This window comes from Ambystoma mexicanum, chromosome 5q (assembly GCF_040938575.1).
Source record: "Ambystoma mexicanum isolate Mex_15411 chromosome 5q, UKY_AmexF1_1, whole genome shotgun sequence".
Classification (NCBI taxonomy): domain Eukaryota; kingdom Metazoa; phylum Chordata; class Amphibia; order Caudata; family Ambystomatidae; genus Ambystoma; species Ambystoma mexicanum.
In genome coordinates, this window is record NC_090933.1 from 62,358,444 (window position 1) to 62,385,532 (window position 27,089).

Genomic DNA, 27,089 nt, shown 5'->3' on the forward strand with positions numbered 1-27,089 from the left:
GTGTGTGTTACACAGCACCCTCAGTGCAGTAACACAGAGGTGTCATAGTGACCCCCAAACAGACTCCATACCCTGGGACTGACTTCTGTCTCCCAGGGCATGTAAAGTCACCATTGACTTTACTAGTCCTAAATTGTGAACAGAACCAGTACAACCCATCATATTGTGGAAGTACTGGAAGGGGTTAATTATATTGCCCCTGGGTCTGTTTCCAAGGGGGCACTTTCCAGTCCCCCCTTGTCGAGTTTCTGGCTGGTGGCAGTGGTTACCACGCGAAATATTCCACCGGAATATTCTCTGTGATTTTCCTATTGATTTTAAACGCACCACTTTTTGGTGCAATGTTAAAGATAACGCCGGTTTATTTATTTAATATTAAACCAACGGTTGGGTCTTTTTGCCAGAACTCTTTTCTAAAATGGCGTTCGTGTCCGTCTCCAACTCTGACCAATGTCGAGCCCTTTGTTCCACTTTTTGGCGGGCTTCTCCACAGAAGCCCTCCAAATGGTGCCACTCTGGGTTCCACAGGATGCGTGGGGAGGGGAATTGGCACCCTGGACTGCATTGCCTTAGCAACTCAAGTCACACTCTGTTCAGATTGGGCCAGTGGTGAGCCGCCCGGCTCACCACTTAACATGTTTGAGTGACAGCTAGGCTGTTGAATGGGGGTTTTCTGCATAAAAGCAGGGCCTTTGGGACTGGAACTTCAGAAGTCGCCACAGGACCTAAGAATCTGAAGAGGGAAGAAGCTGAGCCATCTGCAACGACGACACCACCGGTGAAGCCCTGCTGCAACTACCTCACCACTTTCCCGACGACAAGAGAAGATCTTCTGCTAGACAAGTCTTCTTCCTCTGAGATGGTGGGACCAACCAGTTCGCACTTTTCGCCTTCCAAAGACGTCTCTTGGTTGAATCGCCCGTGCCAAGCACCTCGGCGGCCGGATAGCCAAGCTTCACCACTTTGACCTCGAATAAAAGGAATGCACCTTTTATCGACGAACTCTGCGGCTGGTTTCATCCCTGTGCAGTGCAACGACTCCACGTTTCCTCCTCGACGAGATCCTCACTTCCCCCCTGGTCGAAACAAAGAACTGCAACCACTGCCAGGAACTACTGCCACCGCTGGAGCTTCCTCTCTGTTTAAGGTACTGTGTCCTGCCTGGCCTCCCTTTCTTCGGTTTGCCCAAGGTGACCCTTAAATCCTTGGCTTGCCAACTGGTTTGGCCCCAGACCTTCTAACTTTACCTTCTTGAATCACCCCAACCTCATTTGAACATTCTGCAAAGACTTTTAGTGCATTTTAAAATCGTGTGATCCTGGGCAAATTTCACTTTGTTTCCTTTAAAGTGGGCCTGCCCTATGAACTTTGGCTCTATAGTATCTACTGCCCTATTCTCTTGCCGAGACCTCCTAAAAGTGTTGGGCCCGGTTTTATTTCTATGCTCTGTCTTTTTCTCTCCCTTTAACTGAACTATTGGAGTGCCATAAGGTTATGCGCTCACATCTTTTTAACAAATCGTGGTTTTTTAATTCTGACTTGTCTAATAGTTATTAAGGGAGGTGTGTATACTTAACCTGTGTTTTAACTTGCTTTTGATTTAGAGTGCTAGTATATTGCTTAAAGTGTGTTTTACATAAATATATACTTTTTATACAAAGCTCTGGCCAGTGTTTGTTTGCTCTACTGTGTTTTGAGCCCTATTGTGTATACTCTATAAACTGCCCGACTCTTCTTGAGGGAGGTCTGACTACTCAGCTACGGCTACCAGGTAAATCTGGGTGGTGCAGACTGCTACCAATTGGGTTTACTGCTTACTCCTGTAGTCTTAATCTTTTTGCAGAGTTCCCTAAGGGAACTGCACAGGATTCTGCCTAACAGCAGGCGACAGGCCAGTTTGTCAGCGGATGAACAAGAAGCCCTCCATTTACTCTCAGCCGCCCTACACTTACGTTTGAGTGTAGCAAGGTCAGATTCAAACCAGGAATTGCACTTGGCTTCAGACTTCAAACGGATCCTCATGACAGGGGCAAGTCAGAACTAGAAGAGTAGAGCAAAGACATGGCTGTGTCATGCGAGTCAGCCAGAGGTGCAGTAGGGGGAGAGAAGCTGGTGGCGAAAGCCTCAACGGACACACGCTTCGTCGGTCGGACGTCCGAGAAGGTAGGTGGCAGTGTTGGGGTAGGGTAGGCTTGGGGGATGGGGGAGAGGCGAGGAGGGAATGATCGCTCCAGGAGAGGCGTGGTCATGGGGATGGAGGCAGGGAGGTCAGAGGCGATCAAGACATCAAGTGTGTGCCCTGCAGAGTGAGACGGGCCAAAGGGGAGGATGGACAGGGAGAGTGAGTCACAGAGGTCAGGTAAGAGTAAAGAGGCGGAAAAAGGAGAGTCCAAATGGATTGAGGTCACCAAGGAGGGGTTGAGGCCAGAAGGGAGGAGGAAAGGTCGACCCACTCAGAAGTAAAGGGATTTGACCAGAAGGCCGATAGATAGTAGCCACGGTAAGAAAATGGCTAGGACGAGGCATTCAAATGAGGAGTAGGTCGGAGTGGGAAGGATGGAGGCAGGAATCCACTAAGGAAAGTTCAGGGCTACACCCCGCCCCCTCAGGACCTGGAGGATCTGGGAGAATAGAGGATTTTGTAGCCCTCACGAAGCTCGTGACAGAGCTGGCCGTGAACCATGTCTCGGTAAAACCAAGGACATTGAGGTCAAGTTCTTCGAGGAGGTGGCAGATGTCATAGGAGTGTTTGCCGGCAGAGCGTGAGTTGAGAGTAGCAAGATACAGGTTGCCAGCCTTAAAGACCTTCCGGGGAGGGGTACAGATCAGAGGCACGCCCTGCGGAGGGGAAGGAGCCCTAAGAGGGGGTAGGAGGATGACGAGAGGGCAAGGTAGCCACAGGGGACGAGGAGGGGACAGCAGGAGATTAGGAAATGAGGCTAGGGAAACACCCATCAATGAGGAGGAGATTGGCCTGAGGGTCTTGGACCATGACAGTGCCATTAAGATAGACATTAATGATGACTTTAGAGGAGTCAAAGTAAGCCATGAGCTTCCCAACAATTGCCACAATTAATGGGATAGGAGGAGATGGGACAGAGCACAGAGATCATTTGAAGAGTCCATAGATCTGGTGAAGGAACGACAAAGAGGATGTCCGTAAGGGTCTGTCTGGAGGAAGCAATGGAGTAGGTATTGGCAATGGGAAGACCAGGGTTGGAGGCCAAGATATCCTTTTTGAACTTCTTCCTGCCAGACTCAGGGAGAAGGGAAGGATAGTCAATGGAGAAGCAGTTGGAAAAGATAGGAGAAACAGAAAGCGCCATTCGGGGGTGGAAGCAAGGGAAGGTGGGAGAAGCGGGGCAGGGGGGTTGGGGAGGGGGATTATGGAGGGCCAGGGCAGGTAGTTTGGAGAAAAAAGAAGAAAAAAAAGGAGTGGCAAGGTCACTGGGCCAGCAAGTTAGAGAAGCAACAGTACGAAAGGCAATGTACAGATAAGTTAGCAATGGACCGCAAGATGGGACTTTGAAGCCCAATGCAACCAGCCAGATTTGACTTTGTAATCAGGGATGCAGATGTTAGCAAAGGGTTTTAAGAGCAATGAGCAACATGGGAGGAACAGGCAGGAAGAAACAGTAATAGTCAAAGGTGGTAGGAATGAGTCCAGATGTAGGGAACTAACCCACAGCTCCTGAGGTGTCAATGTCAAGGCAGTCCGGGCTTCTTAGAGGAGTGATTGAAGGCATCTGTGGTTTAAAGTGCAGGGAGGACACATGTCGCGTTCCGGAAGCAGACTGGGAGCAGACAGGGGCATAAGAAGAGGGCCTTTGAACAACAGGCCAGCTCCCGCCTCCCAGTACCAATGACTGGCAGATTAAGAGGCAGCCAAAGGTGGGGGACCAGGGCAGGCTACACAGACTGCCTCATAAGCAGGCAGCCATCCATCCATCCATATTGCAAAGGGGAGAGGACTACTGGAGTCCAAGTAAAAGCCAAGTAAACTGCACATAAATAATAGCACACGCAGCTAAATGATGGCCAAAAACACGCGCTTCAGCACACGTGCTTTTTGCAAATGTGGCTAAGTTTTAAACGCACTAATCAGAAAATGCACTGAATTGTCGACAAATAACTTCACTCAAGCACAACGAAAAGGGGCAAGTGGCAGTAAATGGAGTCCACATGGCTTACCTAGGTATGCAAGCGCTGCTGCACGAACACTGCCGAGGGCTTCAAAGTAGCGGATTTCAAATGTAGAAGTGTATGGAGAGCGTGTGATCAGCTGGCTGCAGAGAGAATGCAGGTCCAGCTGAAAACAAGTTGTAGATGTAAAAGACATGGAGTCAAGTACCCCAAGGCAGAACAGTACCTTTGGTTAGAAGTAGAGTGGTCCAGCTGGCTTCTGCCTGGTTGCAGCAATGCAGATCCTGTGTTCCTGGGCCTCAGTCATGGGGACAAGAGGGAGGACTTTGAGGACTCCTGCGGCAGCAATTCGAAAGCAGCTACGGGCTCTTTTCAGGTTAGCGGCACTTTGCGGTTTCAGCTCACAGTAAACAGCACCACCATGGATCTTGGATACCAGTTGGGCTTCCTTCACTCCCGAGTCCTGCACTCTGGGGAGGGGACTCTACCTCTGGTCGTCCTACTTCTTGAGAGTCGTTCGGAGACTCCTGGAGCTTCTGGCACTAGACTACGGATTTCTCAACCCCTTGCACTGCAGCAGCAAAGTACAGCGATTCGGGGGAAGATGGTCCAGCAGAGTTAGTCTTGGGGTTAGTTGGTCCCACTAACCCAAGGGAAGAAGTCATCCCTTCCAGAGCTTCAGTTGTCAATTAGAAAAAGGAGTTTCAGCACAGCAGCAGGGCTTCACCAGGCAATTCAACGGTCCAGGAGGATGCAAGCTTTGTTCACGATTTCTTCGTCGGGTTGTTCTTCCCAGTGGTTTACTCGGTCTTCAGTCCTGAAACCCTCGCCTTTTAAGCAGGTTTCTCCCATTGATGCACAGCCTAGCTGTTATTCAAACAGCAGGGTGGCTGTCCTGCAAGGATATTATAGTTTATTTATATAGCGCCTATACACAATGTGTTTCAAAGCGCTTCAAGGCAAGGGAGGGAACAAGGGAAAATACAACCACATTCTTACAGGCCATGAACAGTAAGGATGTGAAATTAACTATCGTTCTCGGCCCGACGACATTCTAGGTCATGCAAGAGCCAAGACATAGATAAGGAAGGGAGGGGGAGAGTGGGAAGGAAATGGAAACAGACAGGCAACTACCGTACTAGGCCTGACGACATTTCTGATAGAACCGGAGAAAAACAAAAGGTGAGGTAGAGGGGTGCAAAAAGGGAGGGGAGGAACAAAACAAGTGACTATCATACTAGGCCTGACGACATTTCAGATAGTGCTGGAGGGGTGGTGGGGTGGAAAAAAACAGTAATGGGAGGGTGGAGGAAACAGATGAGGTTGCTATTGTATTAGGTCCAGGGACAATTCTGATAGAGCAAGTGCATAGAAGAAAGTAAGGGGAAGAGATAGGAAAAGGGAGAAGGGAAAGGAGGAGGGAAAAGAGTAAGCAGTCAAAAAAGAGTGGAGAAGCAAGAGTGGAGAGCGAATACAATTGCAGAAGTCAGTAGTAACACAATGTTGCAAGCTAGGATACAAGATGAAGATGGGAACAGCACGATTCAGGGCAGCCAGACAGGAATGGGTGCATTCAGGCATTCCGAAAGACAACAGGACACGGGAGTTTCGGGAACCTCTCACTTCCTGCCCTTCCAGACACACTGGAGCCAGAGGCAGGTTTCAATACGGAAGCCTGCCAAAGGCAAAACAAACAAAGGGCTCAAACCTGGCTTGGCGCGCAGACTAAAACCCAAGAAAGAACACAAACAGAAAATGGCCCATTTTGACAAAATGGGTCACCCCTGGGTGCTATACTGCAGCTGAGGATTCAGCCTGCAGCAGAGAATCACAATGGTAGGAAAATTAAACCACTAGCCATTTAAAGTAGTGAGGGTAACATACATTTTGTTTACATGAGTAAATAGGAAAAGGGGGTACTAAGTAACCCCCCAGCACTCCACATAAGATGGTGTGTGCTGGACAAAAGAGAAAAAAGGTAAGTAAAGTCAGTTTCACTTCACAAATCTTGAAAACATTAGTTCACATAAGAAAAAGGTATTTAAACCTTATGAGAAATCTAAAGGATTTCTCTGCGACACTGCACTGAAGGTGCTGTGTCACACCATACAAAAAGTAGATGCCCATGGAGTTTCAGACTACAAAAATAAAAGTAAACACAATCCAAATCAGGTCAAAACACATTAGAGAGAGAAACAGGGCTGACCCACTGCAGGGTTAAAATTAAAAAATTCCTAAAGTCCAGCAAAAGAGCTGGGGGTCTCTACGGTGGGAGGAATTATGCACTAAAATGAAAACTCATAGATTTAATGCATTTGTCGTTTCGCTTTACTTGCTACAGTTTCATTGCTTTACTTCATGAAATTTCTTTGCTGTTTTATTGGTGTACATTCCAGGTAGTCTACATTTGAGACTACCAACTGTGTAAATGTGTATCCAAGTATTTTTTTGTGATATGATTTTCTAGGATTATCTGCTTAATGTGTTAAAGGCCTGATACAATTTTTGTAGTTGGTTGTACTACACATTGGACAGTTTTAGGTGTGTTTAACTATACATATGCACCACCCGCCTGCTTATCTTCTATGTTCTGCCTCACTGATCAGTCTACATTACATTGATAGAGCAGGTCTATATTAAGGTATCAACTATTGTGTACATGAACTAAGTTTGCCTCTCAGAAAACTCCCACAAAGCTGGTTCTGAAAATTTCTCAACTCAATCCAAAACAGAATATCTCATCTGCTTCCCCAGGTTAAAAAAAAAAAAAACAGACCTCACCCCCTGGATCAAACACACCTCTCTAGCTCCACACCATTGAAGTCCTTAGGGCTTCAATCCCTGCCCCACCAATCCTCACTACATACCTGCAGTCACCAAAACATGCAAAATATAGACGCAATATCCTTGCCACTTACCAACTTCCATATCACAGTCCAAGCAATAGTTCTCTCCAAGCTGGACTACTGTAACAATACTCACTGGACCTACCCAACCACTTGCATCAACCAAAACACTCATCCAGCTCTACTAGCTCCTCATACGGCAGGGAATTTAATTAAAAAAGTACTGCATAAAAAAAAGGAAATAATTAAAAGACCACCCACCTCAAAACCCCATCCTACTACCATAAAAAACTGAAGCCTGTTAGGAAAGTTCTCTTGTAGCAACTTTTCCTCCATGTTCTATGGACCCCCAAATGTTTTGCTTTTGCACTTTATCCTGACTTTTTGCAGTAAAGTGAAGCCTTCAGCTTCACTTCACTGTCCTTTTTCTCATATGTTATGGGAAAACTGACCAGTCCTTAAGGCTGCCAGTATGATATGGCATGGAATTTAGAACACGCCTATATCCAAGTGTTTCAAGTACTGGGGACTTTGTTGCCCGTTTGGGTAACTTTTTAACATTGCACAGTGAATCTTAAAATGCAATGCAACAGGGTTATTTTTGTATGATCCTATAATGAATTGAGGGGTTTTGGGTTCTCAGATGTGCTTCAAGACAAACTGGTGGCAGCATTTCCTTTTTCACAATTTGTACTGTATTCTATTTTAGCTGTCTCGCGTTTGGCTACTGGCTAGTATCCTAACATGGCCGTGCCACAAGCTTTTTCATTTGTTCTTTGGCAATCTTGTCTTTTTGCCTTTGCAGGTCAGGAAAATCCTGTTATGATCATGCACTTGCCCGGAAAAGGCTGGCTTCCTGCGGGCTTGTGCAGGCCATGTGAGTTGGATGCCAGCCAGCGAATTGGGACTGTGATCAGAATACTCACTGGTTTCTGAATGTCTGGAGTGTATGCCCAAGTTTCGCATACAGTGGTACAAACCATTTACGGTCTTATGTTGTGTGTTTTTGAAGCAGATCTCCATTGGCTGAGTTTGTGTCCACCTGGACTTTAGAATAAGAAAAGGGGTCCTGGATCCATGTTCCAGAGATCCCGAGAGGAGCCAAGTATCCTACATTGCAGTTAAGACTTTAGATGACCCGTGGACCAATCCCGAGAAGGCCTGGCTCCAACCTTTGCTGCAGTCCTGATTGAGCAACGTTAGGAAAGTTCTCTTTTTAGAAACTTTACAACCATTTCTATGGACCCCAAAACTGTTTGCTTTTGTACTCTGGCCTGACTTACCAATGAAGCCTTCAGGTTCACTCCACTTTTGCTCATTGTTATCGGGAAACTAGGTTTCCCTTTGCTTTTTACATTTTATCTATTTTTTGGTTAACTTTATTATTGAAAAATGCACCTTACAATGCAGTGCAATGGGGTTGCTTTTGTATGACCCTAGACTACACTCAGGGATTTTTTTTTTGGTTACTTCAGATGTGCCCAAGGACAAACTGGTTCCTGCACTTACCTTTTGATAATGTTTACTGTATTTTGTTAGCCTTACTGTGTTTGGCGAATAACTGACTAGTGTCCTAACATGGCTGTGTCACAAGGCTTTTCATGTGTTCCTTTGCCAGATTTTCCCCTTCAACTTCTTCCAGTCATGCCTGGTTAGGACATTCCTTTTGTGGTCATGCACTGCCCGGGAAAGCTATGCTTTTTACAGGCTGGTGCAGGGCTATGTGTGAGTGCCCAGGAAAAGGGTTCGGACCATCTGGTCCCAATTTACAACTGGCTTCTGTATGTCGAGAGTATGTGTGAGATTCAGTCAGTGGTTCTGTTTGGACCACTGCAGAAATTGGGTGAGGGGGAAGATCTTCCATTGGATGGGCCGAGTTTGTCTCACCCGAGTTTCTGGATAAGAAAGGGAGTTCTGAGCCATCCCCAGAGGTCTTGCGAGAAGCCAAGTATCCAGCCCAGCTGTGAAGATGTCAGAAGACCCGTGGACCACATCCTAAGAAGGCCTGGCGACCAATGTTTGCTGTAGTCCCGGTGGGCCCCGACTTGCTGGGGATCTTTAGAAGTCCTTTGGTGGAGCTTCGACCTTTGCAGTGGTGGGACCAACCATTCCCGATGTCCGCGCGGTGCCCTGTGATCTTGAGTGAGACATCCCTGGACCATCCTGTAGACTGACCAACTCCAGTGGAGGCATCATCGTTCCATGTTTCGGCTCAGATATGTGGGTACTCAAAGTGTTCTACAAAAGTCATCCCTGCAAAATGTTTTTCCTGCATCAACAGGACCAGAGATAGGATGCCAACTGACTGCAACATCCGTTTCCCCTCTTGTCGACGTGCATCAGTGACCTTTGTCGAAACCGGCTTTCCTGCGTCTAGTCAAGTGCCTAGAGTGCTGCATGGGTGTGATCTGCATTCATCCAATGGAACAGATTGGCTGAAGCTCCCAGAGTGTTCCCTGTACACCAACTTGGTTGGCCTTCTACACATCTGACCACCAGGCTAGAGTGTACCAATCCTGTCTAATAAGCCCTGTATGGCTAGTGTTCTTAGAAGACCTTCATCTGTGCTTCGACCCGTAGCAGTGGTGGGAACAACCATTCTCAACTTATTTTGGTAACTCAAACAGATGGAGCCTTCGGAAATGACCCAGGACCATTCTGTGGACTGCCCAACTCCAGTTTGGGCTACCACACTAGAAGAGTCGTCCTGTGTTTCGGCTTGGAACCAGAGGGGTCGTCAGCTTTTCCTGCAAGAGTCACCCCATGGAAATTTCGGCAACCTAGCATCTTGAGGGCCAGATATAGAGGACAGATTTCTAACAGATCCATCTCCTGCTGTCACCTTGCATCAGTGGCCAACACAGAAATTGGCCTTCCCGTGTCTGGTCCACTGCCTAGAAGGGTCCTGCAGCAGTGCCTTCTGTACTGTTCAAGAAGAGTATGCATCTAGCTCCTGTGCCCCACCGGAAACATCTTGCACCCTGAGCTCCTGGGCTTCTTCAACTGGAACCAACGGTGGGAAAACCGACCACTGGTGACCCTCCATCGACCTGCCAACTCTTGAGAAAATTCAGAGTACGGGAGGGGTAGGCGTACGTTACTGCAATACTTATCTGCACCACTATCCCCAGCCCTTTAAAAGCTTGCTAACTTTTACAGCTGGTTGGCTTTGGCAATACTGGTTGCCAAAAACCCTCCAAAAGCTAGGAACAGTGTTGCCGACCAGTATACATCTTCGACTTTAGGAACCCATCTCAAATCCACAGGGTGCTCTACCTCATTTTTTCCCAGCTCCTGAAACTCTTGGAAAACCTGGTGCACTTTAGCGCACAAGGCACCATACGACTAAGGGTTAAAGTTTCTAAGTGAGGCTATTTATTCCTGTGGATTGTCAGTGCATATACCAATTACTTCCCTTCTAGGTGTTGGGGCGGATAAATTGATTATTTGGCACTAACTTATGATTTTGTATGTATTCTACTATTAGTGTTGTGTGATAATGTTACCTGTTTAGTCATTTTCAAAGTGTGCTTTGTCCATAAATATAGTATTTATTCAACTGATTGAGTTGAAGACCCCTTAACACATGCACTCACAGGATTTCTTGCCTGGACCACTCTATGCTACCCTGACTGGTTTGGCTAAACTCTGAGAAGATGTCCTCTGGTGATTATAACTAGGGTAGCCTTATACACATCTGTCCATCAGGCCAGAGGATAAAAATTCAGTCTAACCACGACAAATTCTCCTACACATTCCTCTGCAAGCTAGCCTGCACAGAAAAATAAGCCTTCAGTCAACGAGAATCCAGAGCCTGGAACGCTCTCACAACATATACAGGAACTTCCATGACCTTTGACAAAAGCCTCAAAAAGTACCCATTTCTTCATACCAAAGCCAGCCAGATCACCCAACCTTCCTACCCCATTACTTTGTTTTGTCACCTTCTCCCTTTGTGTCAGGCAAAGTTTGTATGCAGTGCCCTCTGGGAACACTACAAACAACTAGGACTACAGGTATAAGAAACCCAACCTTGGGTATAAGCTTGTACTACACAGTTTTGGTAGCGTGTTGAACAGCCAGGCTCATCTCAAGAGGGGTTAATGTGTGCTGTAGTGGAGTTTAAAAGAGATTTACAGTTACAAGTATTCAAAAACTCTTACACTCAAGGTTTCTTGAATAAACAATTATGAATTTATTTAATAAGCCTTCTTCAGAAGGAGGCAATATAATAGCAACACTCAAATACACTTCATGAACTACACACTCTTAATATCTCTAAATCAGTAGATTCCCTTTTGGGATGGCCCACAGACACTACCTACACCCTGAGGTGACTTCAATTGCTAGCGTGCTGGGGACATTAATATATCACCGTTGCATTTAGGATCATATAGTAATAAGGCAAAGGAAACTATTATTTAGAACAAACTAGAGACCACAAATATTCTTAAGCAGGCAAATACATTTGGATACTCCCAAGACAAGTTATTCAGTATAATAGGCTAGAACATCAATGGGCAAAAAGTCTTATATAGGATGAAGCACTTCTGGTAGGTACATGGAAAAGTCTTTGCACAATGTTTTACAAGTCTTCGAAGAAAAGAAGAATCAAATGTAGGGCCACAAGCTGATTAGACTTGAGTAGTAGAAGATGCAAGCAACTCTACAGCAAGAGGTAAGTTCTTAGACTTTGTACAGTACCTTTGAAGAAAAGATGCAGCAGATTACTCCTGTTCCTGTGCAGCTCTCACTGTTACTGGGCCTCAGTCGTGGGCACAAGTGGGAGGACGTCGGGGGACTCCTGCACTGCACTGGGACGGTCAAAAACTCGCAACCGGCAAACTTCACTTTTAGTGGCTGTTCAGTATTTCAGCTCCTCGCGGCTACCACAAATAGCATCACTGCGGTTCCTGGCTGTCGAGATGGACTTTCCTTACTTCTGGGGTCCTGCACTCTGTTGAGGGGGTCTCGGGCTCGGTCAGTCCTGCTTCCTGGGAGTCCGGAGGATCTTCCTGGAGCTCTAGGCCAGCTTAAAAGCAACGCATACAATCTGGTGTTCCTCTCCATGGCTATTCAGTTTCCAGCAGCAACTCGGTGGAAATTCAACCAGCTCCGAGATGGATGCCCAGGTGGCTTACTTTGGAGTTGATTGGTCCCACCAACTCAAGGGGAGAAGTCGTCCTTGCAGGGTCTTCTCTGTCGATGCAAACTTGGCGTTTCAGCACTGCAGCAGGGCTTCAACGGGCAAATCAACAGTCCAGGATTTGCAGCAGGCGCAAGTTCTTCTTTGGTTCCTTCGTCCAGTGGTCGACTGCCTTCCAAGCTAAAAGCCTTGCTTTTTTTTTCAGTTCTCTCCCATTCATTGCAGCCTAGCTGTCAGTCACCCAGCAGGGTGTCTGTCCTTGACAGTCAGCCGGCCAATCACCACACAATGCATTTGGGTCTCCTAGGAGACTAAGGACAGGGAGTTTCGGGCACCTTCCTCACTTCCTGCCTACCCCAGACACCCTGGAGCCAGAGGCAGGCTTCACTCGTGAATCCTGCCAAAGGCAAAGCAAACAATGGGACCAAACCATGTTAGGCGCGCAGAGTAAATCTCAAGAAGGACCTTTCCACAAAGAAATGGTGAAAAAAAGAAGACTGCCATTTTGACAATAATAGCACCCATGGGTGCTTTACTGCAGCTGCGAACGCAGCCCGCAGGAAATTCACACCACCGTAGTTAAAACAAAACCACTGCCACCAGCCATTCAGTGAGGAAAGGGCAACATAGAAAATGTTGCCTAAGAAGCTAGACAAAGGTGATACTAGGTAACCCCTCCAGCACCCTATTGTAAAATAGGGTGTTGGGTCTAGAAAGTTACAAATGTAAGTAAAGTCAATTTCACTGTACTGCTCTCGGAAACATTAGTTTATCCCAGAGAAGGTATTCAAACCTTTGGGAAATCTGAAAGACTTCCCTGTGCCACTGCACTGAAGGTGCAGTGTGACAATGTAAAAGGTGACGCATATGGAGTTTGCCAGACTCCATAACCAAAAAACAGTGTTCAAAATCACAATAAAATACGAGACAGTGGGGAAAAAGGGTCTTACACTCACCAGGTTAAAAAAAAAAAATCAAGTCCTCAAAATCCGGCAAAGTTGCTGGGGGTCTCTAAGGTGGAGGGAATTACTGAGAATTCTCCCTAACACTTCTAACTTTGTAAGGTGCTCCAAAACACCCTAGGGCCAGGGCTGTATAAAAGTTTAAATCTTAAAAAAAAAAAATTCCTGCGAGATGCGATATTCTCCCCTTTTCTAGCAGAGTCAGCATACAATCTTAATGGGAAACCTTTTTAAGAGAATGTGAGCTCTCATGGCCTGAAGACCATGAGGCAGCTTCCCGCTCCACAGGGTTTATGTCTGCACTTCATCTCATACAAAAAATAAGCTTAAATAAGGTTCTCAGGACCTTGGGGTGTACTTTGATCACAACTGCATACAAAAGGTGTCATGCTCAAATTGAATACAGAAAGGGTCTCTACAAGGATGAAATACATCTTTGTTTCACCTTGTGTACAGTGTGATGCAAACTGAAAATTAGGCCTTGCCATGTACCAAAGAAAATATTCTGAATCTTTTCAGAATAAAGAAGTCGATAAACAAAATGCACAGAAAGATTAAGAGACATGGATTTAGAAGAAAAAACATTGACTGAAACAAGTGCAAATGTTTAGATGTCCTTACATGACAGGGTGCAACATTTTTTTTTAAAAAAACAAGAAAAATCTGGCTTTACTGTTGCTTCTAAAATATCGAATAGTGCCATCAGAGTTCAACATCAGAGATTGCAATGCCGCTTTATGTAGAATTCCCCAATTTGTAATGATATTTTGTATATAATATTTTCAAACTTACAACTGCTTCGTTTCTTCTTCGCCTTTGATGATTCAACCTAAAATAGAGAGGTTTCTATTAATAGAACATTGATAATGAACGTCTAAAATGTTTTGCAAACGATGCAGATCTAGAAGTTCATTCTTTTGTTGGTTAAGAATTCCTTTATAGAAAATAAAAAAACAAATATAAGTCATTTACTTAAAATTGGCTCTACAGCTTTGCTCTCCCCCAAATACTTAGCTTTTATTTGTCTTAAGTTATCAGGTGGAAAATCCTTAATGAAACATGCATGATAAAGTTTGCCATTTGCAAATTATGAAATATTAGGTTACTCAGCATTTGTATTTCGCCTTTTACCATTGGTAGGATTCCAAAGCGCTGTGGGTTCAACACCCCTGGGGAGCGCAGTCCTGATCTGTTGAGTGTAATGTAGTAACACCTGCTTGGGTGCACTCAGTATGTGGGCAGCAAGTGTGGAATAAGTGGGGTGTAGTTACACACTAGTGCTAGGTATGGAGAGGTGGTTGTGCGAGATCAGTAGAATGTGTGCAGCATACCAATCGACTTGTGTTTCTGCATTCAGGCAGCGCTGGAGTTTCTGAAGACTGCAGCTAGGCCGATTCGCAGGATATAGCTGAATTCTATTTGTTGGTGCAAAAGAAAGTTAGCATAATGGTGTGTTTGAATGAGTGCTTTCGAGGGGGACCTTGTCCCTTTTGATCTTACAGTGCCTGTCGAAGGGTGGTGCCTCCTTTGGGTTTGGGCTGTAGATGGGAAGGAGCTAGCACCTACCTTCACCCCCAAGTGCTTTAGAATTGGGAAAACTTTTGACTGCTTCTAGACACTACAAGAGACCAGAGGTTTGGGGGGTGGAGGGGAAGCACTGATAAAGGCTTTTCATGCTAATATAAATCACACACATGGGCAGGCACTAAAAGAAGGCAGTTATTTAAACATAAGGCACCAATAGCTATTAACTGAATACATTTGTAAATGTTAAATCCTATTTAGTTCTAAATAGGAGGCACGATAGAAGCATGCCCTCTGCCAAAAGCAACGTGGCCTGCACTAAAAATAGATTGCAGGGCTCTTGCAGTGTTGCATCACTGAGGCTAGCTCTGGCAGAGCAGCACGAAGTAACTCAGCAGCTATCTGCTGTCTGTTAAAAGCCCATTCATGCTAAAAATCAGATTAACATACTCCTGCACAATGACCAGAATTATGAAAAATAGGTTTAAAAGAAATTACAGGACCAGATAAAAATATGAGTAGAATGAGAGGCATGGAGAGAATGATTGGAAAATGTTTTTTGTACATTTAATATTCATAGGTAGCAAAATGAAGCTACAGTGTATTTTTGCATAGGCTAGCAATATGTAAAGTAGCATGTCCTAAACAGCAATCGACAACCATGAAGCAAGGAAGACTGGAGCATCCCATGTATGGAAGCAGGACGAGTTGGGATAAAGCCATGCCCATATACAGCCACTACAGCAAGTCATGAGAATAAAGGTTCCTGCCTGGCTCCAGTTTGGAGGAGCAAGGAACGGAAGAGAGACTGCCGATCAGGGAGCAGAGTTCTTTGCCCTGATCCTCATTTATGTAAAGATTGGTTATCCTTGCAAGATAGACTCTTGGCCTTACTTCCCTAGAGAAGTGCATTTACTCTGGTGTGAGCGTGATTAGGGCTATCCGTATAATTAAGGGGAACCCCTGTAAATTGGGCTACTCTTACAGTGATAACGACCCGACGTGATCTTAGTTTCTTGCCCCCGTGTTTGGTGAAGACCCAGGCCGGTCACCACGAAAGAGCCACGACCATCTATAGCGACTGGTCCCTTAAATCAAAAACCAAGTGTATTCTGAACGGTTCTATTAAGAGCCATTTTGATAGTGATCCTCTGCTCACTAAAGCGGGGCGTGGCTCCAGAAAGAAAGACAGGTCAGCATTGGGACTTCGTAAGAGGAAACTCAAGTGAGCATGGACATGCGAGTATACGCTTGCAAGTGATAACAAGGGTGTATGTATGACAGTATGGTGATGTGGATTAAGTACGAGGAATAGATTGAATAGGACATTGGGTGATGTGTTATGGTATCATTGGATAGGATTTCAGGTGATGTCTTAAGTAGAGTGGATAGGAGGTGGGTAATGTATTGAAATTGTCACCTATCTGTTTTTCTAACTTTTATAATGAAAAAAGGGAGCCTCAGCATATAAGGACTGGGAAGGAAGGGATCCTCAGTCATAAGGTTGATAAGGTAGTACCACGCCTTATTCTTTTATGACTATAAAAGCAATGGGATACTCAACATATTAAAAAAGCTGGGAAGGTGATATTACAAGAATATATGGGAAACAAGTAGTGGTTCAGTATAAAGAATGGGCCTGGATTTTTGTCCATTTTTTCATATATTTTCTCTTGCTGTCTGTTGTGGTAAAAAAGGAAGGAAGGTGGATGAGTCTCAGTGTGTGTGTGGGTAAAATCAAAGTGGAAAAGAATAAGGGGTTGGGGAAAAGTGGGATAATATTTATGTGCAACAAGTAGCAGCATGTGCAGCATAGCAGTAGGATCGAAGTGAAGCATTAGGGACGTGCGCAACATTATGGAGGAAGAAACCCCAATAAAAAACACATGCATAGGGTTCTGCCACTGTATTGTGACAGAGTAAATATCACAACTTCCTCACCTTCGGAGGCGTCCGAGCCCCTCTCCGCTGCTGGAGCAGTGCCCCTGTTCTCGAGGAGAGCTTAGGAAATCATCCTTCACCAAACCAACATCTGGGCTAATTATGCTGCATTTCGTCAGATGCAGCTTCGATTTCAAATTTGGCCTGTAATAAATGGTTATCACCATATTTATTTGCCCCGACGATCGCACCCGCCTGTAGTCTGATTCCAGATTCTATATTGAAGGGTTAACCCCTATGCTTGGCCCCGAGCCACCATTACAGACCACGAGGCAGCCACTCCAAGATGGCCTTTCTACAATTTCGGAGAGAAGACTGCCCGATTTATTCCAGAGATCCTTGTGATTGGATCAAGCTCATTTTCAAGAGCCAATCCATCAGCGGCTGGTGACCGCCGGCCCACCCACGAAGGCTGCCTCCTGTCGGAACCTATCCAGAGTCTGCAGAGCCAAGGGCCCGATTCCATGCATGTCTGAACTCAGCTGCTGCTGCATTCCCCGCATATCTGCCCGATAAGCCCGTTGCCTGCCCTAGAGATTCACGAAGCCAATACCTTTCATCTCCTGCTCATGTTCAGATCTGACAAAATACTGCTGAAATTGCCGTGCCAGTAAGCCCTCTCTCCAACTCCCCCTCACTTACATCTATCCTGCCTAGAACCACATGTGCGCATTTGAACTTTCCCTTTGTTCTGCCCACGCTCGAACAGCCAGAGGAGACTGCACTCTCAATGAGAGATCACTTGACTCTCAACCACTGCCAGTGCCTATGCATGTATGATCTCACCACTCATAATTAGGTATTGCTGGACATATATGGGTACCCCTTGATCATATTTTCTCACGCACTGTTACTTGTATGCGTAGCCTCTCGCTTGTCACCCCATTTGCTCAGTTCTGTCAATATCTACTCTACATGTAAAGTAGTCTCTGTATTTACAGTTTAGTCCTAGTTGTTGAGCCAGTATATAACATACCAATCTCAGTTCAACCTACTGCTGCCGTCTATTAGCTTGAGCCACCCTTGCATCAATTTAGCCATCATGGTTGCATTCCAGCTGCTATTCGCATTTACCTCTTTGAGCCGATTGATGCTAAATCCACACGTGTATAGCATCTAGCCAATTGTATTTTGGATGCAACATTTATTTAGCCATTACTACCTACTATATGACTTTCTAGCCAATTGTATTTTGCACAAAACATTTAGTCTATGTTGCCTTGCCCACAATGATTATCTAGCTCATTCCACTATGCTTGTTTAACTGCGCTAAACCCTCACCAGCCACCTCCCTTTCATACCGACCCACACCTTCCCATGCACCTAACGCTCACAAATGTTTGCCTTCACAATCAAAGCATTTCCTTCACCATCGCGCCAGCACACAAGCACCCTCTCCACCTCACACTTGGTCCTTATCTATTATTCTCACTTCCTCTTGTATCATGCCCTCACTCCCACATACCACCTCCACCTCACCTTGCCACGTCAACCCTCACAATCCACCACTCAGAGCCCTCTCCTTCCAACACCCACACCCTCCTTCCCGTCAGACTTCGGCTCAGAGTACATACAGAACCCAGCTCCCTCCTCACACACCTCAGAAACAACAAACTTGACATCATCACAGCCCATAACCTAGACTTACTGGCGATCTCAGAAACATGGCTCCACGAGGCATCCAGCCCTGCCATCTCTGTTGCCATCTCTCCTGCCCTCCCTAAAAGGATACACCATCATCAGACAAGACTGTGAAACAATCAAAGGAGGTGGCGGAGCACTCATCTCCAAAGAGTCTCTTGCAATAAGACAATGCTACCCAGCCTGGGACAACACTGCTGACCTCCTCTCAGCCAAACTAATAGTTTCTCCCAACTGCACCATAAACTTTGTAATCACATACAGACCCCCAGCACAGCCCCGGACTACCAAAAACACCTACTCCATATTTTAGGGAACAACCTAAAGAACGCAACCAAAACCATTCTACTCGGAGGCCTGAACCTCGGTCTAAATGACCCTAATGACAAAGCTGCAACTGCTCTTGCCAAAGAGCTCACAGATTTAGGCTTCAACCCTAGAGTCAGAGCCCACCCACAATAAAGGACGCACCATTGACTGGATTGCGGACCACAACTGCTCCTCATCCATCGCTAATATCTCTGCTCTCCCTTGGATAGATCACCATTGTGTCCTCTTTACCATCACCAACAGCCCCACTACCAAAACCCCTTTGCCCGCTCCTTCTACCACAGCTATAAGCTCTAAAAAAAACTAATCGAACAACCTCCTGCCCCTTCTTGACACACCTGAGCTCAAACCATCATTTGTCAACAACCCAATTGCCCTGGCCAACATTTACGCCCACTCCCTCACTTTAGCCATTGAAACCATGGCTCCTCTGGAAGAAAAAAAATCCCTGCACACTAACTCATGGTTTACGGCAGCTCGGTCAGCTCTACACATAGCCAAACGTCAGGCCCTAGCCAAATGGCAAAATACACCTAATCAACCCACACTAGCTAACTTCAGAAACATCTCTACTTACAAAAAAAGCTAGATTCACGGCCAAATCTGAATCATTTAACCTTAGAATCTCCACAGCCAGTTCCAAATCCAAAGAAATCTTTTCAATATTAAAGAGCTCATCACTCCCGCCTCCAGTCCTGATGAGAGTCAAAGATGAAGCCTGGTGCTCAAGCATCCAATCTGCCCTCATAAACAAAGTCAAACTCCTACAGGACAAGATTCTAGCACAGCGCAATGCACTCCCTAAACAGAGCAACACGTACCAGCCTATCCCTCCTTTTCAGCTACCAGAAACCCCTCTCTTCTCCTTCAGAAACGTCTCAGAAAAGGAAGTTGCCGATCTCCTTCACATCAAACCGTCCACATGCAAAGGACACATCTGCCCACCATCAATCAAAGAATGTTTCAACACACTCACCCCCATCATCACAGCATTTATTAATGCATTATTCTCTACAGGAATTGTCCCATTAAGCCTTAAAGCAGCTGGGGTCCGCCCGCTCATCAAAAAACCATCCCTAGACCCCATTTGCCCCAACAACTACCGTCCCATCACTGTCCCTTTCCTCAAAATTCTTGACAAAGCTGCCCACAACCAAATCCAACAATACATTGAATCCAATGCCATCCTCGGTAAGAGAATCAAGTTTTCGCAGAGGTCCATGGCACAGAAACCGCCCTCCTAGATTTAAAAAAACAAAATAATGGACATGGGGAAAACCTGCCCTCCTGCTCCTCCTAGATCTCTCTGCAGTGTTTGATCTTGTTGACCATGATATCCTAACCCCACATCTCTCCAACGCAGCACACTTTTCCAATAAAGCCACATCATGGCTCACATCCTTAGAAGGAAGTGTCATGAAAGTCTACTCAGACCAGGCCAATGCAGCTCCCACCACCATCCACTGTGGTGTGCCACAGGGGTCCTGCACAGCGCCTACCCTCTAATCTATTCACAAAACCTCTATTTGACATGCTGGATTCGCTCAGCATAGCCTACATGAACTATGCCGACTATACCCAGGTCCTCCTCCCCCCTCACTGGGTCATACGACCAAGACGCAGCTGTCCTTCGAATCTACACCACCCAAACTTGGAAGGCTGCACATTGGCCTATGCCTAAACAGGGACAAAACTGAGATCATCATCCTAGGCCCCAGAGAAATACTGCCAAAACTAAATGTAAATTACAACCACTTCACCATTGACACCACCACCATACCTCTCTCCACTTCCGTCAAGACACTTGGAGCCCACATTGACTCAACCATCTCGATGACACGCCAGGTCAATGCCATTGCCTCGGCTCACACCACCAAACTAATAAATGCCATAAAACCCTTTCTCACCACCCAAAACAGACTTTCCATCGCCCGAGCTACAATAGGAGCCAAACTGGACTATGGTAATGCCCTTTTGGCAGGCACTTCTTCCAAACACTCCAAAACAACGCGCTCCACGCAGCCATCTCCATTCCCAAAAGAGACCACATCTCCCAGATCAGACGAGACGCTCATTGGCTCCCAGTAAAGGAGAGAATCAACTTCAAGATCCTCACCCTTAGACACAAATGCAATCACTCTGCCCCTTCATACCTAACAAACCATACTCCTGAACATCTCCACACGCCCAAAAAGAAGCCACCACGCCAACCAACTTCTAGTCCCATCTGTCAAAAGAGCAAATGCCGGCGGAATTGGATTCTGTACATGGCACCCAAACTTCAGAACACCTTTCCCAATTCTCTCAGAGATATAGATATAGATATAGATATATAGATATATAGCCACTACTGGCCCTCTGAGCCCTCTTGCAGTCTACCCTCACCCGCCTACCTGTAATGCTGAATAGGTTGCTCTTGTAACCACCATCCCATGTCATCTTAACAGAGCAATCACCTGGAGGAAATGAAGTTATGGAATCCTAATGGGCATTTAACCATGTAGCAATACTATGCAATGTATCTTATGCCTGCTATGCAACAATGAAAATTCTTATCCTAAGTAACCAGTAAGACTTTATGCAACAGCGCCACGATGCCCAAGGGCTGTTGCACGCTTTAAAAATGTGAATAAATAGTAGAAACAAAGGAAGGGGTGGGTGCAGGTGGGGTTGGGGGGGGAGAGAAATGGTGGTGTAGTGTCCTACGCATGGCCAGAGCAGGGCTCCCATAACAAACATGCGAGAAGAAAAAAATTCTCTTTAGCAGCACAATATAAAGGAAAATATTTTTTTTAATTTGAGATTAGATATCTGCCAATTATTCGAGGATATGAAAGATGAAAAAGATCAAATATAAAGGGATATACCCTGTAACGTCTAAACCTGCAGTAGGGTATACAAACCCAGTCTATAAGCCGCCAGTGTTAGAGAAAGTGTCAACAGGATTATCAGCATCAACAACAGGGAGTGGGGGCCCTAGAGAGCTTTTGCACCTCCATATAACCCATCCACAAGTGCTGACATTCCCACAGCATCAGTGTACCCAGAGGGTCCACAAGCAGATCTATACAACTAGTTAAGAGCGTTGTGGGAAAGATTAGCCAGGTTACAAGAACCTGAAGTGGTATATCACCAGAACAACAAGTTACTTTCTTACCTGGTAACGTTCTTTCAATGGGATGGTCCGGCGACGTATTCCATCTCTATGACAGGTAATGTCCACAGCTGTGCTGCTTCGGAAAATCTTTGGCGTCTGCGTCGATGACGTCGATGCGCCGTCCCCGAGGACCTCCTCCGAAGGCCGACGTCACCCGATGTGATAAGTAGGACGCACGGCACCCATAGCCTCAGTTATAGTTTTTTCCCAGAACGTGTGCCACCAGTTTTCTGCCAGTCAGACACACAAGGCCATGCGAAACGCAAGCTGCAATCGCAGAAGAAATTCTGCAGCGGGGAAGGCAGGGAGGGAGCGATATGGAATACGTCGTCGGACCATCCCATCGAAAGAACGTTACAAGGTAAGAAAGTAACTTGTTCTTCGAGGGGATTGGGTCCTCCGACGTATTCCATATCTATGACAGACTCCCAAACCAGTACCAAGCAAGGAGGTGGGAAAGAATTTGGAACACAAATTTAGCATGCCCAATCAAATTGCGGAATAGAGGACTGCCTTGCCAAAGGCCAGATCATGCCCTCTGATGGAATCGAGGGAGTAGTGACGTACAAAAGTATGTACTGAAGCCCAGGTGGCTGCATCACAGATGTGACGAATAGGAACTCCCCTCTGCAGGGCAGTAGATGCAGCCACTCCTCTGGTAGAATGGGCCCGCCAGCCAGAGGATCCTTACCCGCCAAGCGGTAACACTCAGAGATAGCTAAAATAATCCAACGAGACAAAGTCTGTTTCGTCACAGCCTGTCCCAAACGCTTTCCAGCGTAACCAATGAAAAGTTGATCGTCCACTCTGACCCGGGACATGCACGAAATATAAAAGCTCAATGCTTATATTTTATAGGATCAAGCCTATGGAGCCTCTCCTCTTCCTTACCAGGATGTGGAGGAGGATAGAACACCGGAAGAACAACCTTCTGGCTCAAATGAAATTCCAAAACCACCTTCGGAAGAAAAGAAGGACGAACTCCAAGGACAACCCTGTCCTTCTGAAACACAGTGAAGGGTGGCTTAACTGAAAGTGCCTGTAACTCACTTACTCTGCAAGCGGAAGTAACTGCAACCAAAAAAACAGTTTTCAGAGTCAACAGCCTCAAAGGGCAAGAATGTAAAGGCTCAAACGGAGCACCCATAAGAAACTTAACAAGGTTCAAATCCCAACCCGGCACCAGAAAAGGTGACGGAGGGAACACATTAGTGAGCCCTTTCAAAAACTGCGAAATTAAAGGAATCTTAAAATAGGAACACTCTTCAGACGAACGCTTAAATATGGACAGTGCCGCCAGGTAACCTTTAATGGTCCCCACTTGCAAGCCCCTGTGGGCCAAAAAAAAGCAAATAAGACAGAACCATGGGAATGTCACATTCAAAAGGATCCACATTCTTAACTCTGCACCAGTCGTAGAACTTTCTCCAACGGCAACGGTACAGAGACTTTGTTGCCGGCCGCCTGGCCGAGAGCAACACCTCCATCACGTCTTCAGGGAAGTCCCAATCCTTATACCTCAACCTTTCAGAAGCCAAGCGTGAAAGTTGAGGGATCTGACCTCTGGATGGAGAACCTGACCCCCCCCTCCCGTGAGAGCAGATCGTCTCGGTAGGGAAGACGATGTGGAGGGCAGATGGACAAGTCGAGAAGGTCCGGGTACCACGTCCTCCGGGCCCACGCTGGAGCAATGAGTATCATCCGGGAACCGAACCTCCGTAACCTCTGCAGTACTTGCAGGATGACGGGGACTGGAGGAAACGCGTTCAGCAGTGGGAATGACCACTCCACCATGAACGCGTCTCCCAAGGCTCCTTTTGGAGGAAATTCCGGCTAGCAAAACCTTTCGCACTTCCGGTTGACACTGGAGGCGAAGAGATCCACATGAGGGGTCCCCCAAAGGGCGAATATCTCCAGGAGAATCTCCTGAGCCAGCTCCCACTCGTGAGAGATCGTGCTCTGCCTGCTCAGAGCGTCCGCCGTCTCGTTGTCGTCTCCGGCCAGATGAACAGCCGAGATCGAAACTTCCTGCTGGATGGCCCAGAACGCGAGCTGCATCGCCTCCCTGCACAGAGGAAGTGACCCTGCCCCTCCTTTTTGTTGAGGTAGTGCATGGCCACCGTGTTGTCCGTTAGAATCAGGACACTCTTTCCTCGCACAGTCGGCAGAAAAGCCTTCAGGGCTAGCCTGACGGCCCTTAGCTCCAACAGATTGATATGGAGTCTGGACTCCGACGGAGACCAACGACCGCTGACTGTCAACTCGTTGGCATGAGCTCCCCATCCCGTGAGGGATGCGTCCGTCACGATCGTCACCTCTGGCCAGGGCAGCCAAAATGGGGCCCCCTTCATCAGATTGCCTTAGACGGCCCACCACAAAAGGTCCTGAGCGACCGAGGGTGGCACCTGAACAGGGTCCGACATCCTGCCGGAGGACTGAGACCACTGGAGCTTGAGTGCCCATTGCAAAGATCTCATCCGCAACCTGGCCTCTGGCACCAGAAGAATGCAGGATGCCATGAGTCCGAGCAGTCTCAAGAACTCGGACGCTGGGAGATCCTGGGCAAATTGAAACTTGTTCACCATCTGCTAAATGTGAAGAGCCCTCACCTGGGGAGGAAAACACTGCCCCAGGGACGTGTCGAGCACTGCTCCGATGTACTGGAGCCACTGCGTTGGTGTCAAATGGGACTTATTTAAATTGAGGGAGAAGCCCAGCCTGTGAAGGGAGTGGCAGGTGACGCACAGATGATCCAGGACTTGCTCGGGAGAGCTCCCCCTGATCAACCAATCATCCAGGTAGGAGTAGACGTGAATCCCCTTTCCTGAGATGCGCTACCACCACCATGAGCTTGGTGAAAACCCTCGGGGTGGGGGGGGGATTTCATTCCAAACGGCAGGACCCGAAACTGAAAGTGCGAGTCGCCAACCGCGAACCTCAGGTACTTCTTGTGCTTGGGATGAATCGGCACATGGAAGTAAGCATCCTTGAGGTCGAAAGACACCAACCAGTCCTGAAGTTAAAGGGCCTGGGGGACTTAGAGTCACCATCTTGAACTTGTCCTTCCTGAGGAGTTTGTTCAAACCGCGCAAGTCCATGATGGGTCTCAAACCCCCTTCTTTCTTCGAAATCAAAAAATAAGGGGAATACCATCCCTTGTTCCTCTCCTCTACAGGCACCAGTTCTATGGCGCCTTTCTCCAGCAGGGCTTGAATTTCCTGCGCAAGGAGCGGATCCGGACTCTTCAAAGAGAGGTTCCCTGGTGGATTGTCGTGAGGCCTCTGCCGAAAAGGAAGACAGTAGCCGTGGGTTATGATCTCCAGAACCCACACATCCAAAGTAATGGCTTGCCACTCTACAAGATGCTGCGCCAGCCTTCCCCCAACCGGCGAACCATGGGACCTGGCCTCATGACTGAGTGGCTGCGGCGTTGCCTGAGGGCAAAGAGGCAACTACTCGAGCGGCCTTGGCACCTCGAGTACCTTTGTTTCCACCTCTGGCACTCTTACAATGGCCTCTTTGACTGCCAGCTCCCCTCACTTTACTGAAGGACGAGTAATAGCGAAAGGAACCTCCCCTCCATTGCCGTCCCCTAGGACGGGAAGGCAGAGGTTGGCGAACTGCAGCGTTCAACGACTTCGCTGCAGTTTTGGAGGTCTGCAACCTCTCAAGGCTCTCGTCAGCCTTGCTGCCAAAAAGGTGTTCACCGTCAAAGGGCATGTTGAGGAGCCGGGACTGCACATCAGGAGCGAACGCAGACTTCCGCAACCACGCAAACCGGCGCATTACGGTGCTCGCCGCCATGGACCGGCTGACACAATCTGCCAAGTCTAAACCCGAATGAACGGCCTCACATGGCATCCTTGCCATCCTGAACCATAGCAAGGAAACCATCCCGTTCGTCCCCTTCGGGAATATGTTCAGCCGCTAATGCAACACAGTTCCACAGAGTATGTATGAAACGAGACAAGGCACATATGGAGTTGGCTGCCTGAAGCGCCATACCCCCTGAAGAAAACACTTTCTTCGCCCAGCCGTCAAAACGTTTGTCGTCCCTATCCAGTGGGATGGTAGGATACAACGCCTGCTTTGCCGGGGCCGTATCCGCCTGCATCACCAAACTCTCCGGAGTGGAGTGCCTAGACAAGTAGCAGGGGTCGCTACTGGCTGGACGGTATTTTCGCGACAAAGACTTGCCCACTGCCGGGAGACTCTCCGGTGCAGTCCAAGCCGCCGCCGCCACCCTTCTCTGCAGAGCCATATGAAACGGCAGTACCGGGTCAGTGGGGGGACCAAGATCAAGGATGTCCGTGAGATCATCCTGAACGAACTCCCCTGGAGGAGCAGACCAACCCAAGTACTCAGACATACTCAGACCCGAGACATAAGGCGCTGATATGAAGAATCGGCATGAGTGCCAGGCTCCGGCCTACAAAATCCACCTCTGGAGAGGTGTCCAGTCCACTGGCATGCAGCGACTGCCTCAGGTCATCAAACTGGCTATGGCCCGAGATAAGCTCATCGGGAACCAAGCCGTCATCAGAGCCTTCATCGCCCTCTGAAATGTACTCCAGGCGGGGAGAGGAAGACCCCTGGGGACCAAAGCAGTGCCTGAACTTAGCCAGAGCCTTCCTAGGGGCTAATCCCATGCCACGGTGCCCCTCCGACACCACCGCTCTAAAGGCGTCGAGGGCGCCGAACGAGTCGGCACGGGCGTCGAGCCTGAGGCGTCGAGCGAATCGGCGTCAGCTGCAGCGCCGCCAGCATCGAGGGCGTCGACACAGGCCTCGAAGCCGGAGCTCCGAGCGTGTCTCTCGACGACCCCCTCAAAGGCAGAGCCTCGAGAGAAATCGTCTATGACCACGGCGCCACAGGCGTTGACGTCTTCTTCGAAGACGGCACAGGATCACTCGGTCTCGAGCTCGTCGAGGACCGGGAATGGCGGGAACGGCTACCCTTGTCAGAGCGGGACGTCGCCCGCGAGCCGTGCTGACCACCCGAGCCCGAAGGCGTACAAGCGGTGTCTCTCGACCGGTGCCAACCGACCCCACTCGGAGGCGCGGACGGACCCGTGCCCTGCGATTGAAGAATCGCTAGCATCTGCTTCCCGAAGGAAGCCCATTCCTCCGGTGTCGCTTGCATGGAGGGATAAGCGACCCGCCGACAGGCGGAGTCCTCGGAAGAGGACGGGGAAGGCGACTGATGCCGGCGCTTCCGGGAATACCTCGAAGAGGCGGAGGAGTGGCGAGACCGACTCCTGGAAGGAGACCCACTGGACTTCCGACGATGATGATGCGGAGAGTCCCCCCTAGAGTCATCTGTCGAAAGCCCCGGAGACCTTGACTTCCGGGGCTTAGACACCCAGCCTACCGACAGCTTCTTCTTGCGTTCCCACAAGG

General features: G+C 47.7%; 1 protein-coding gene across 2 annotated transcripts in view; it reads right to left on the reverse strand.

Annotated features, from left to right (window-relative positions):
* The window catches only part of LOC138497211 (uncharacterized), an 835,962-nt gene that overhangs the window by 524,086 nt on the left and 284,787 nt on the right, over nt 1-27,089 (reverse strand). For both annotated transcript variants that reach the window (XM_069620534.1, XM_069620535.1), the window contains exon 8: nt 13,890-13,926. In XM_069620534.1, the coding sequence (XP_069476635.1) occupies nt 13,890-13,926 (37 nt within the window). The remainder of the gene's footprint in view (nt 1-13,889; nt 13,927-27,089) is intronic.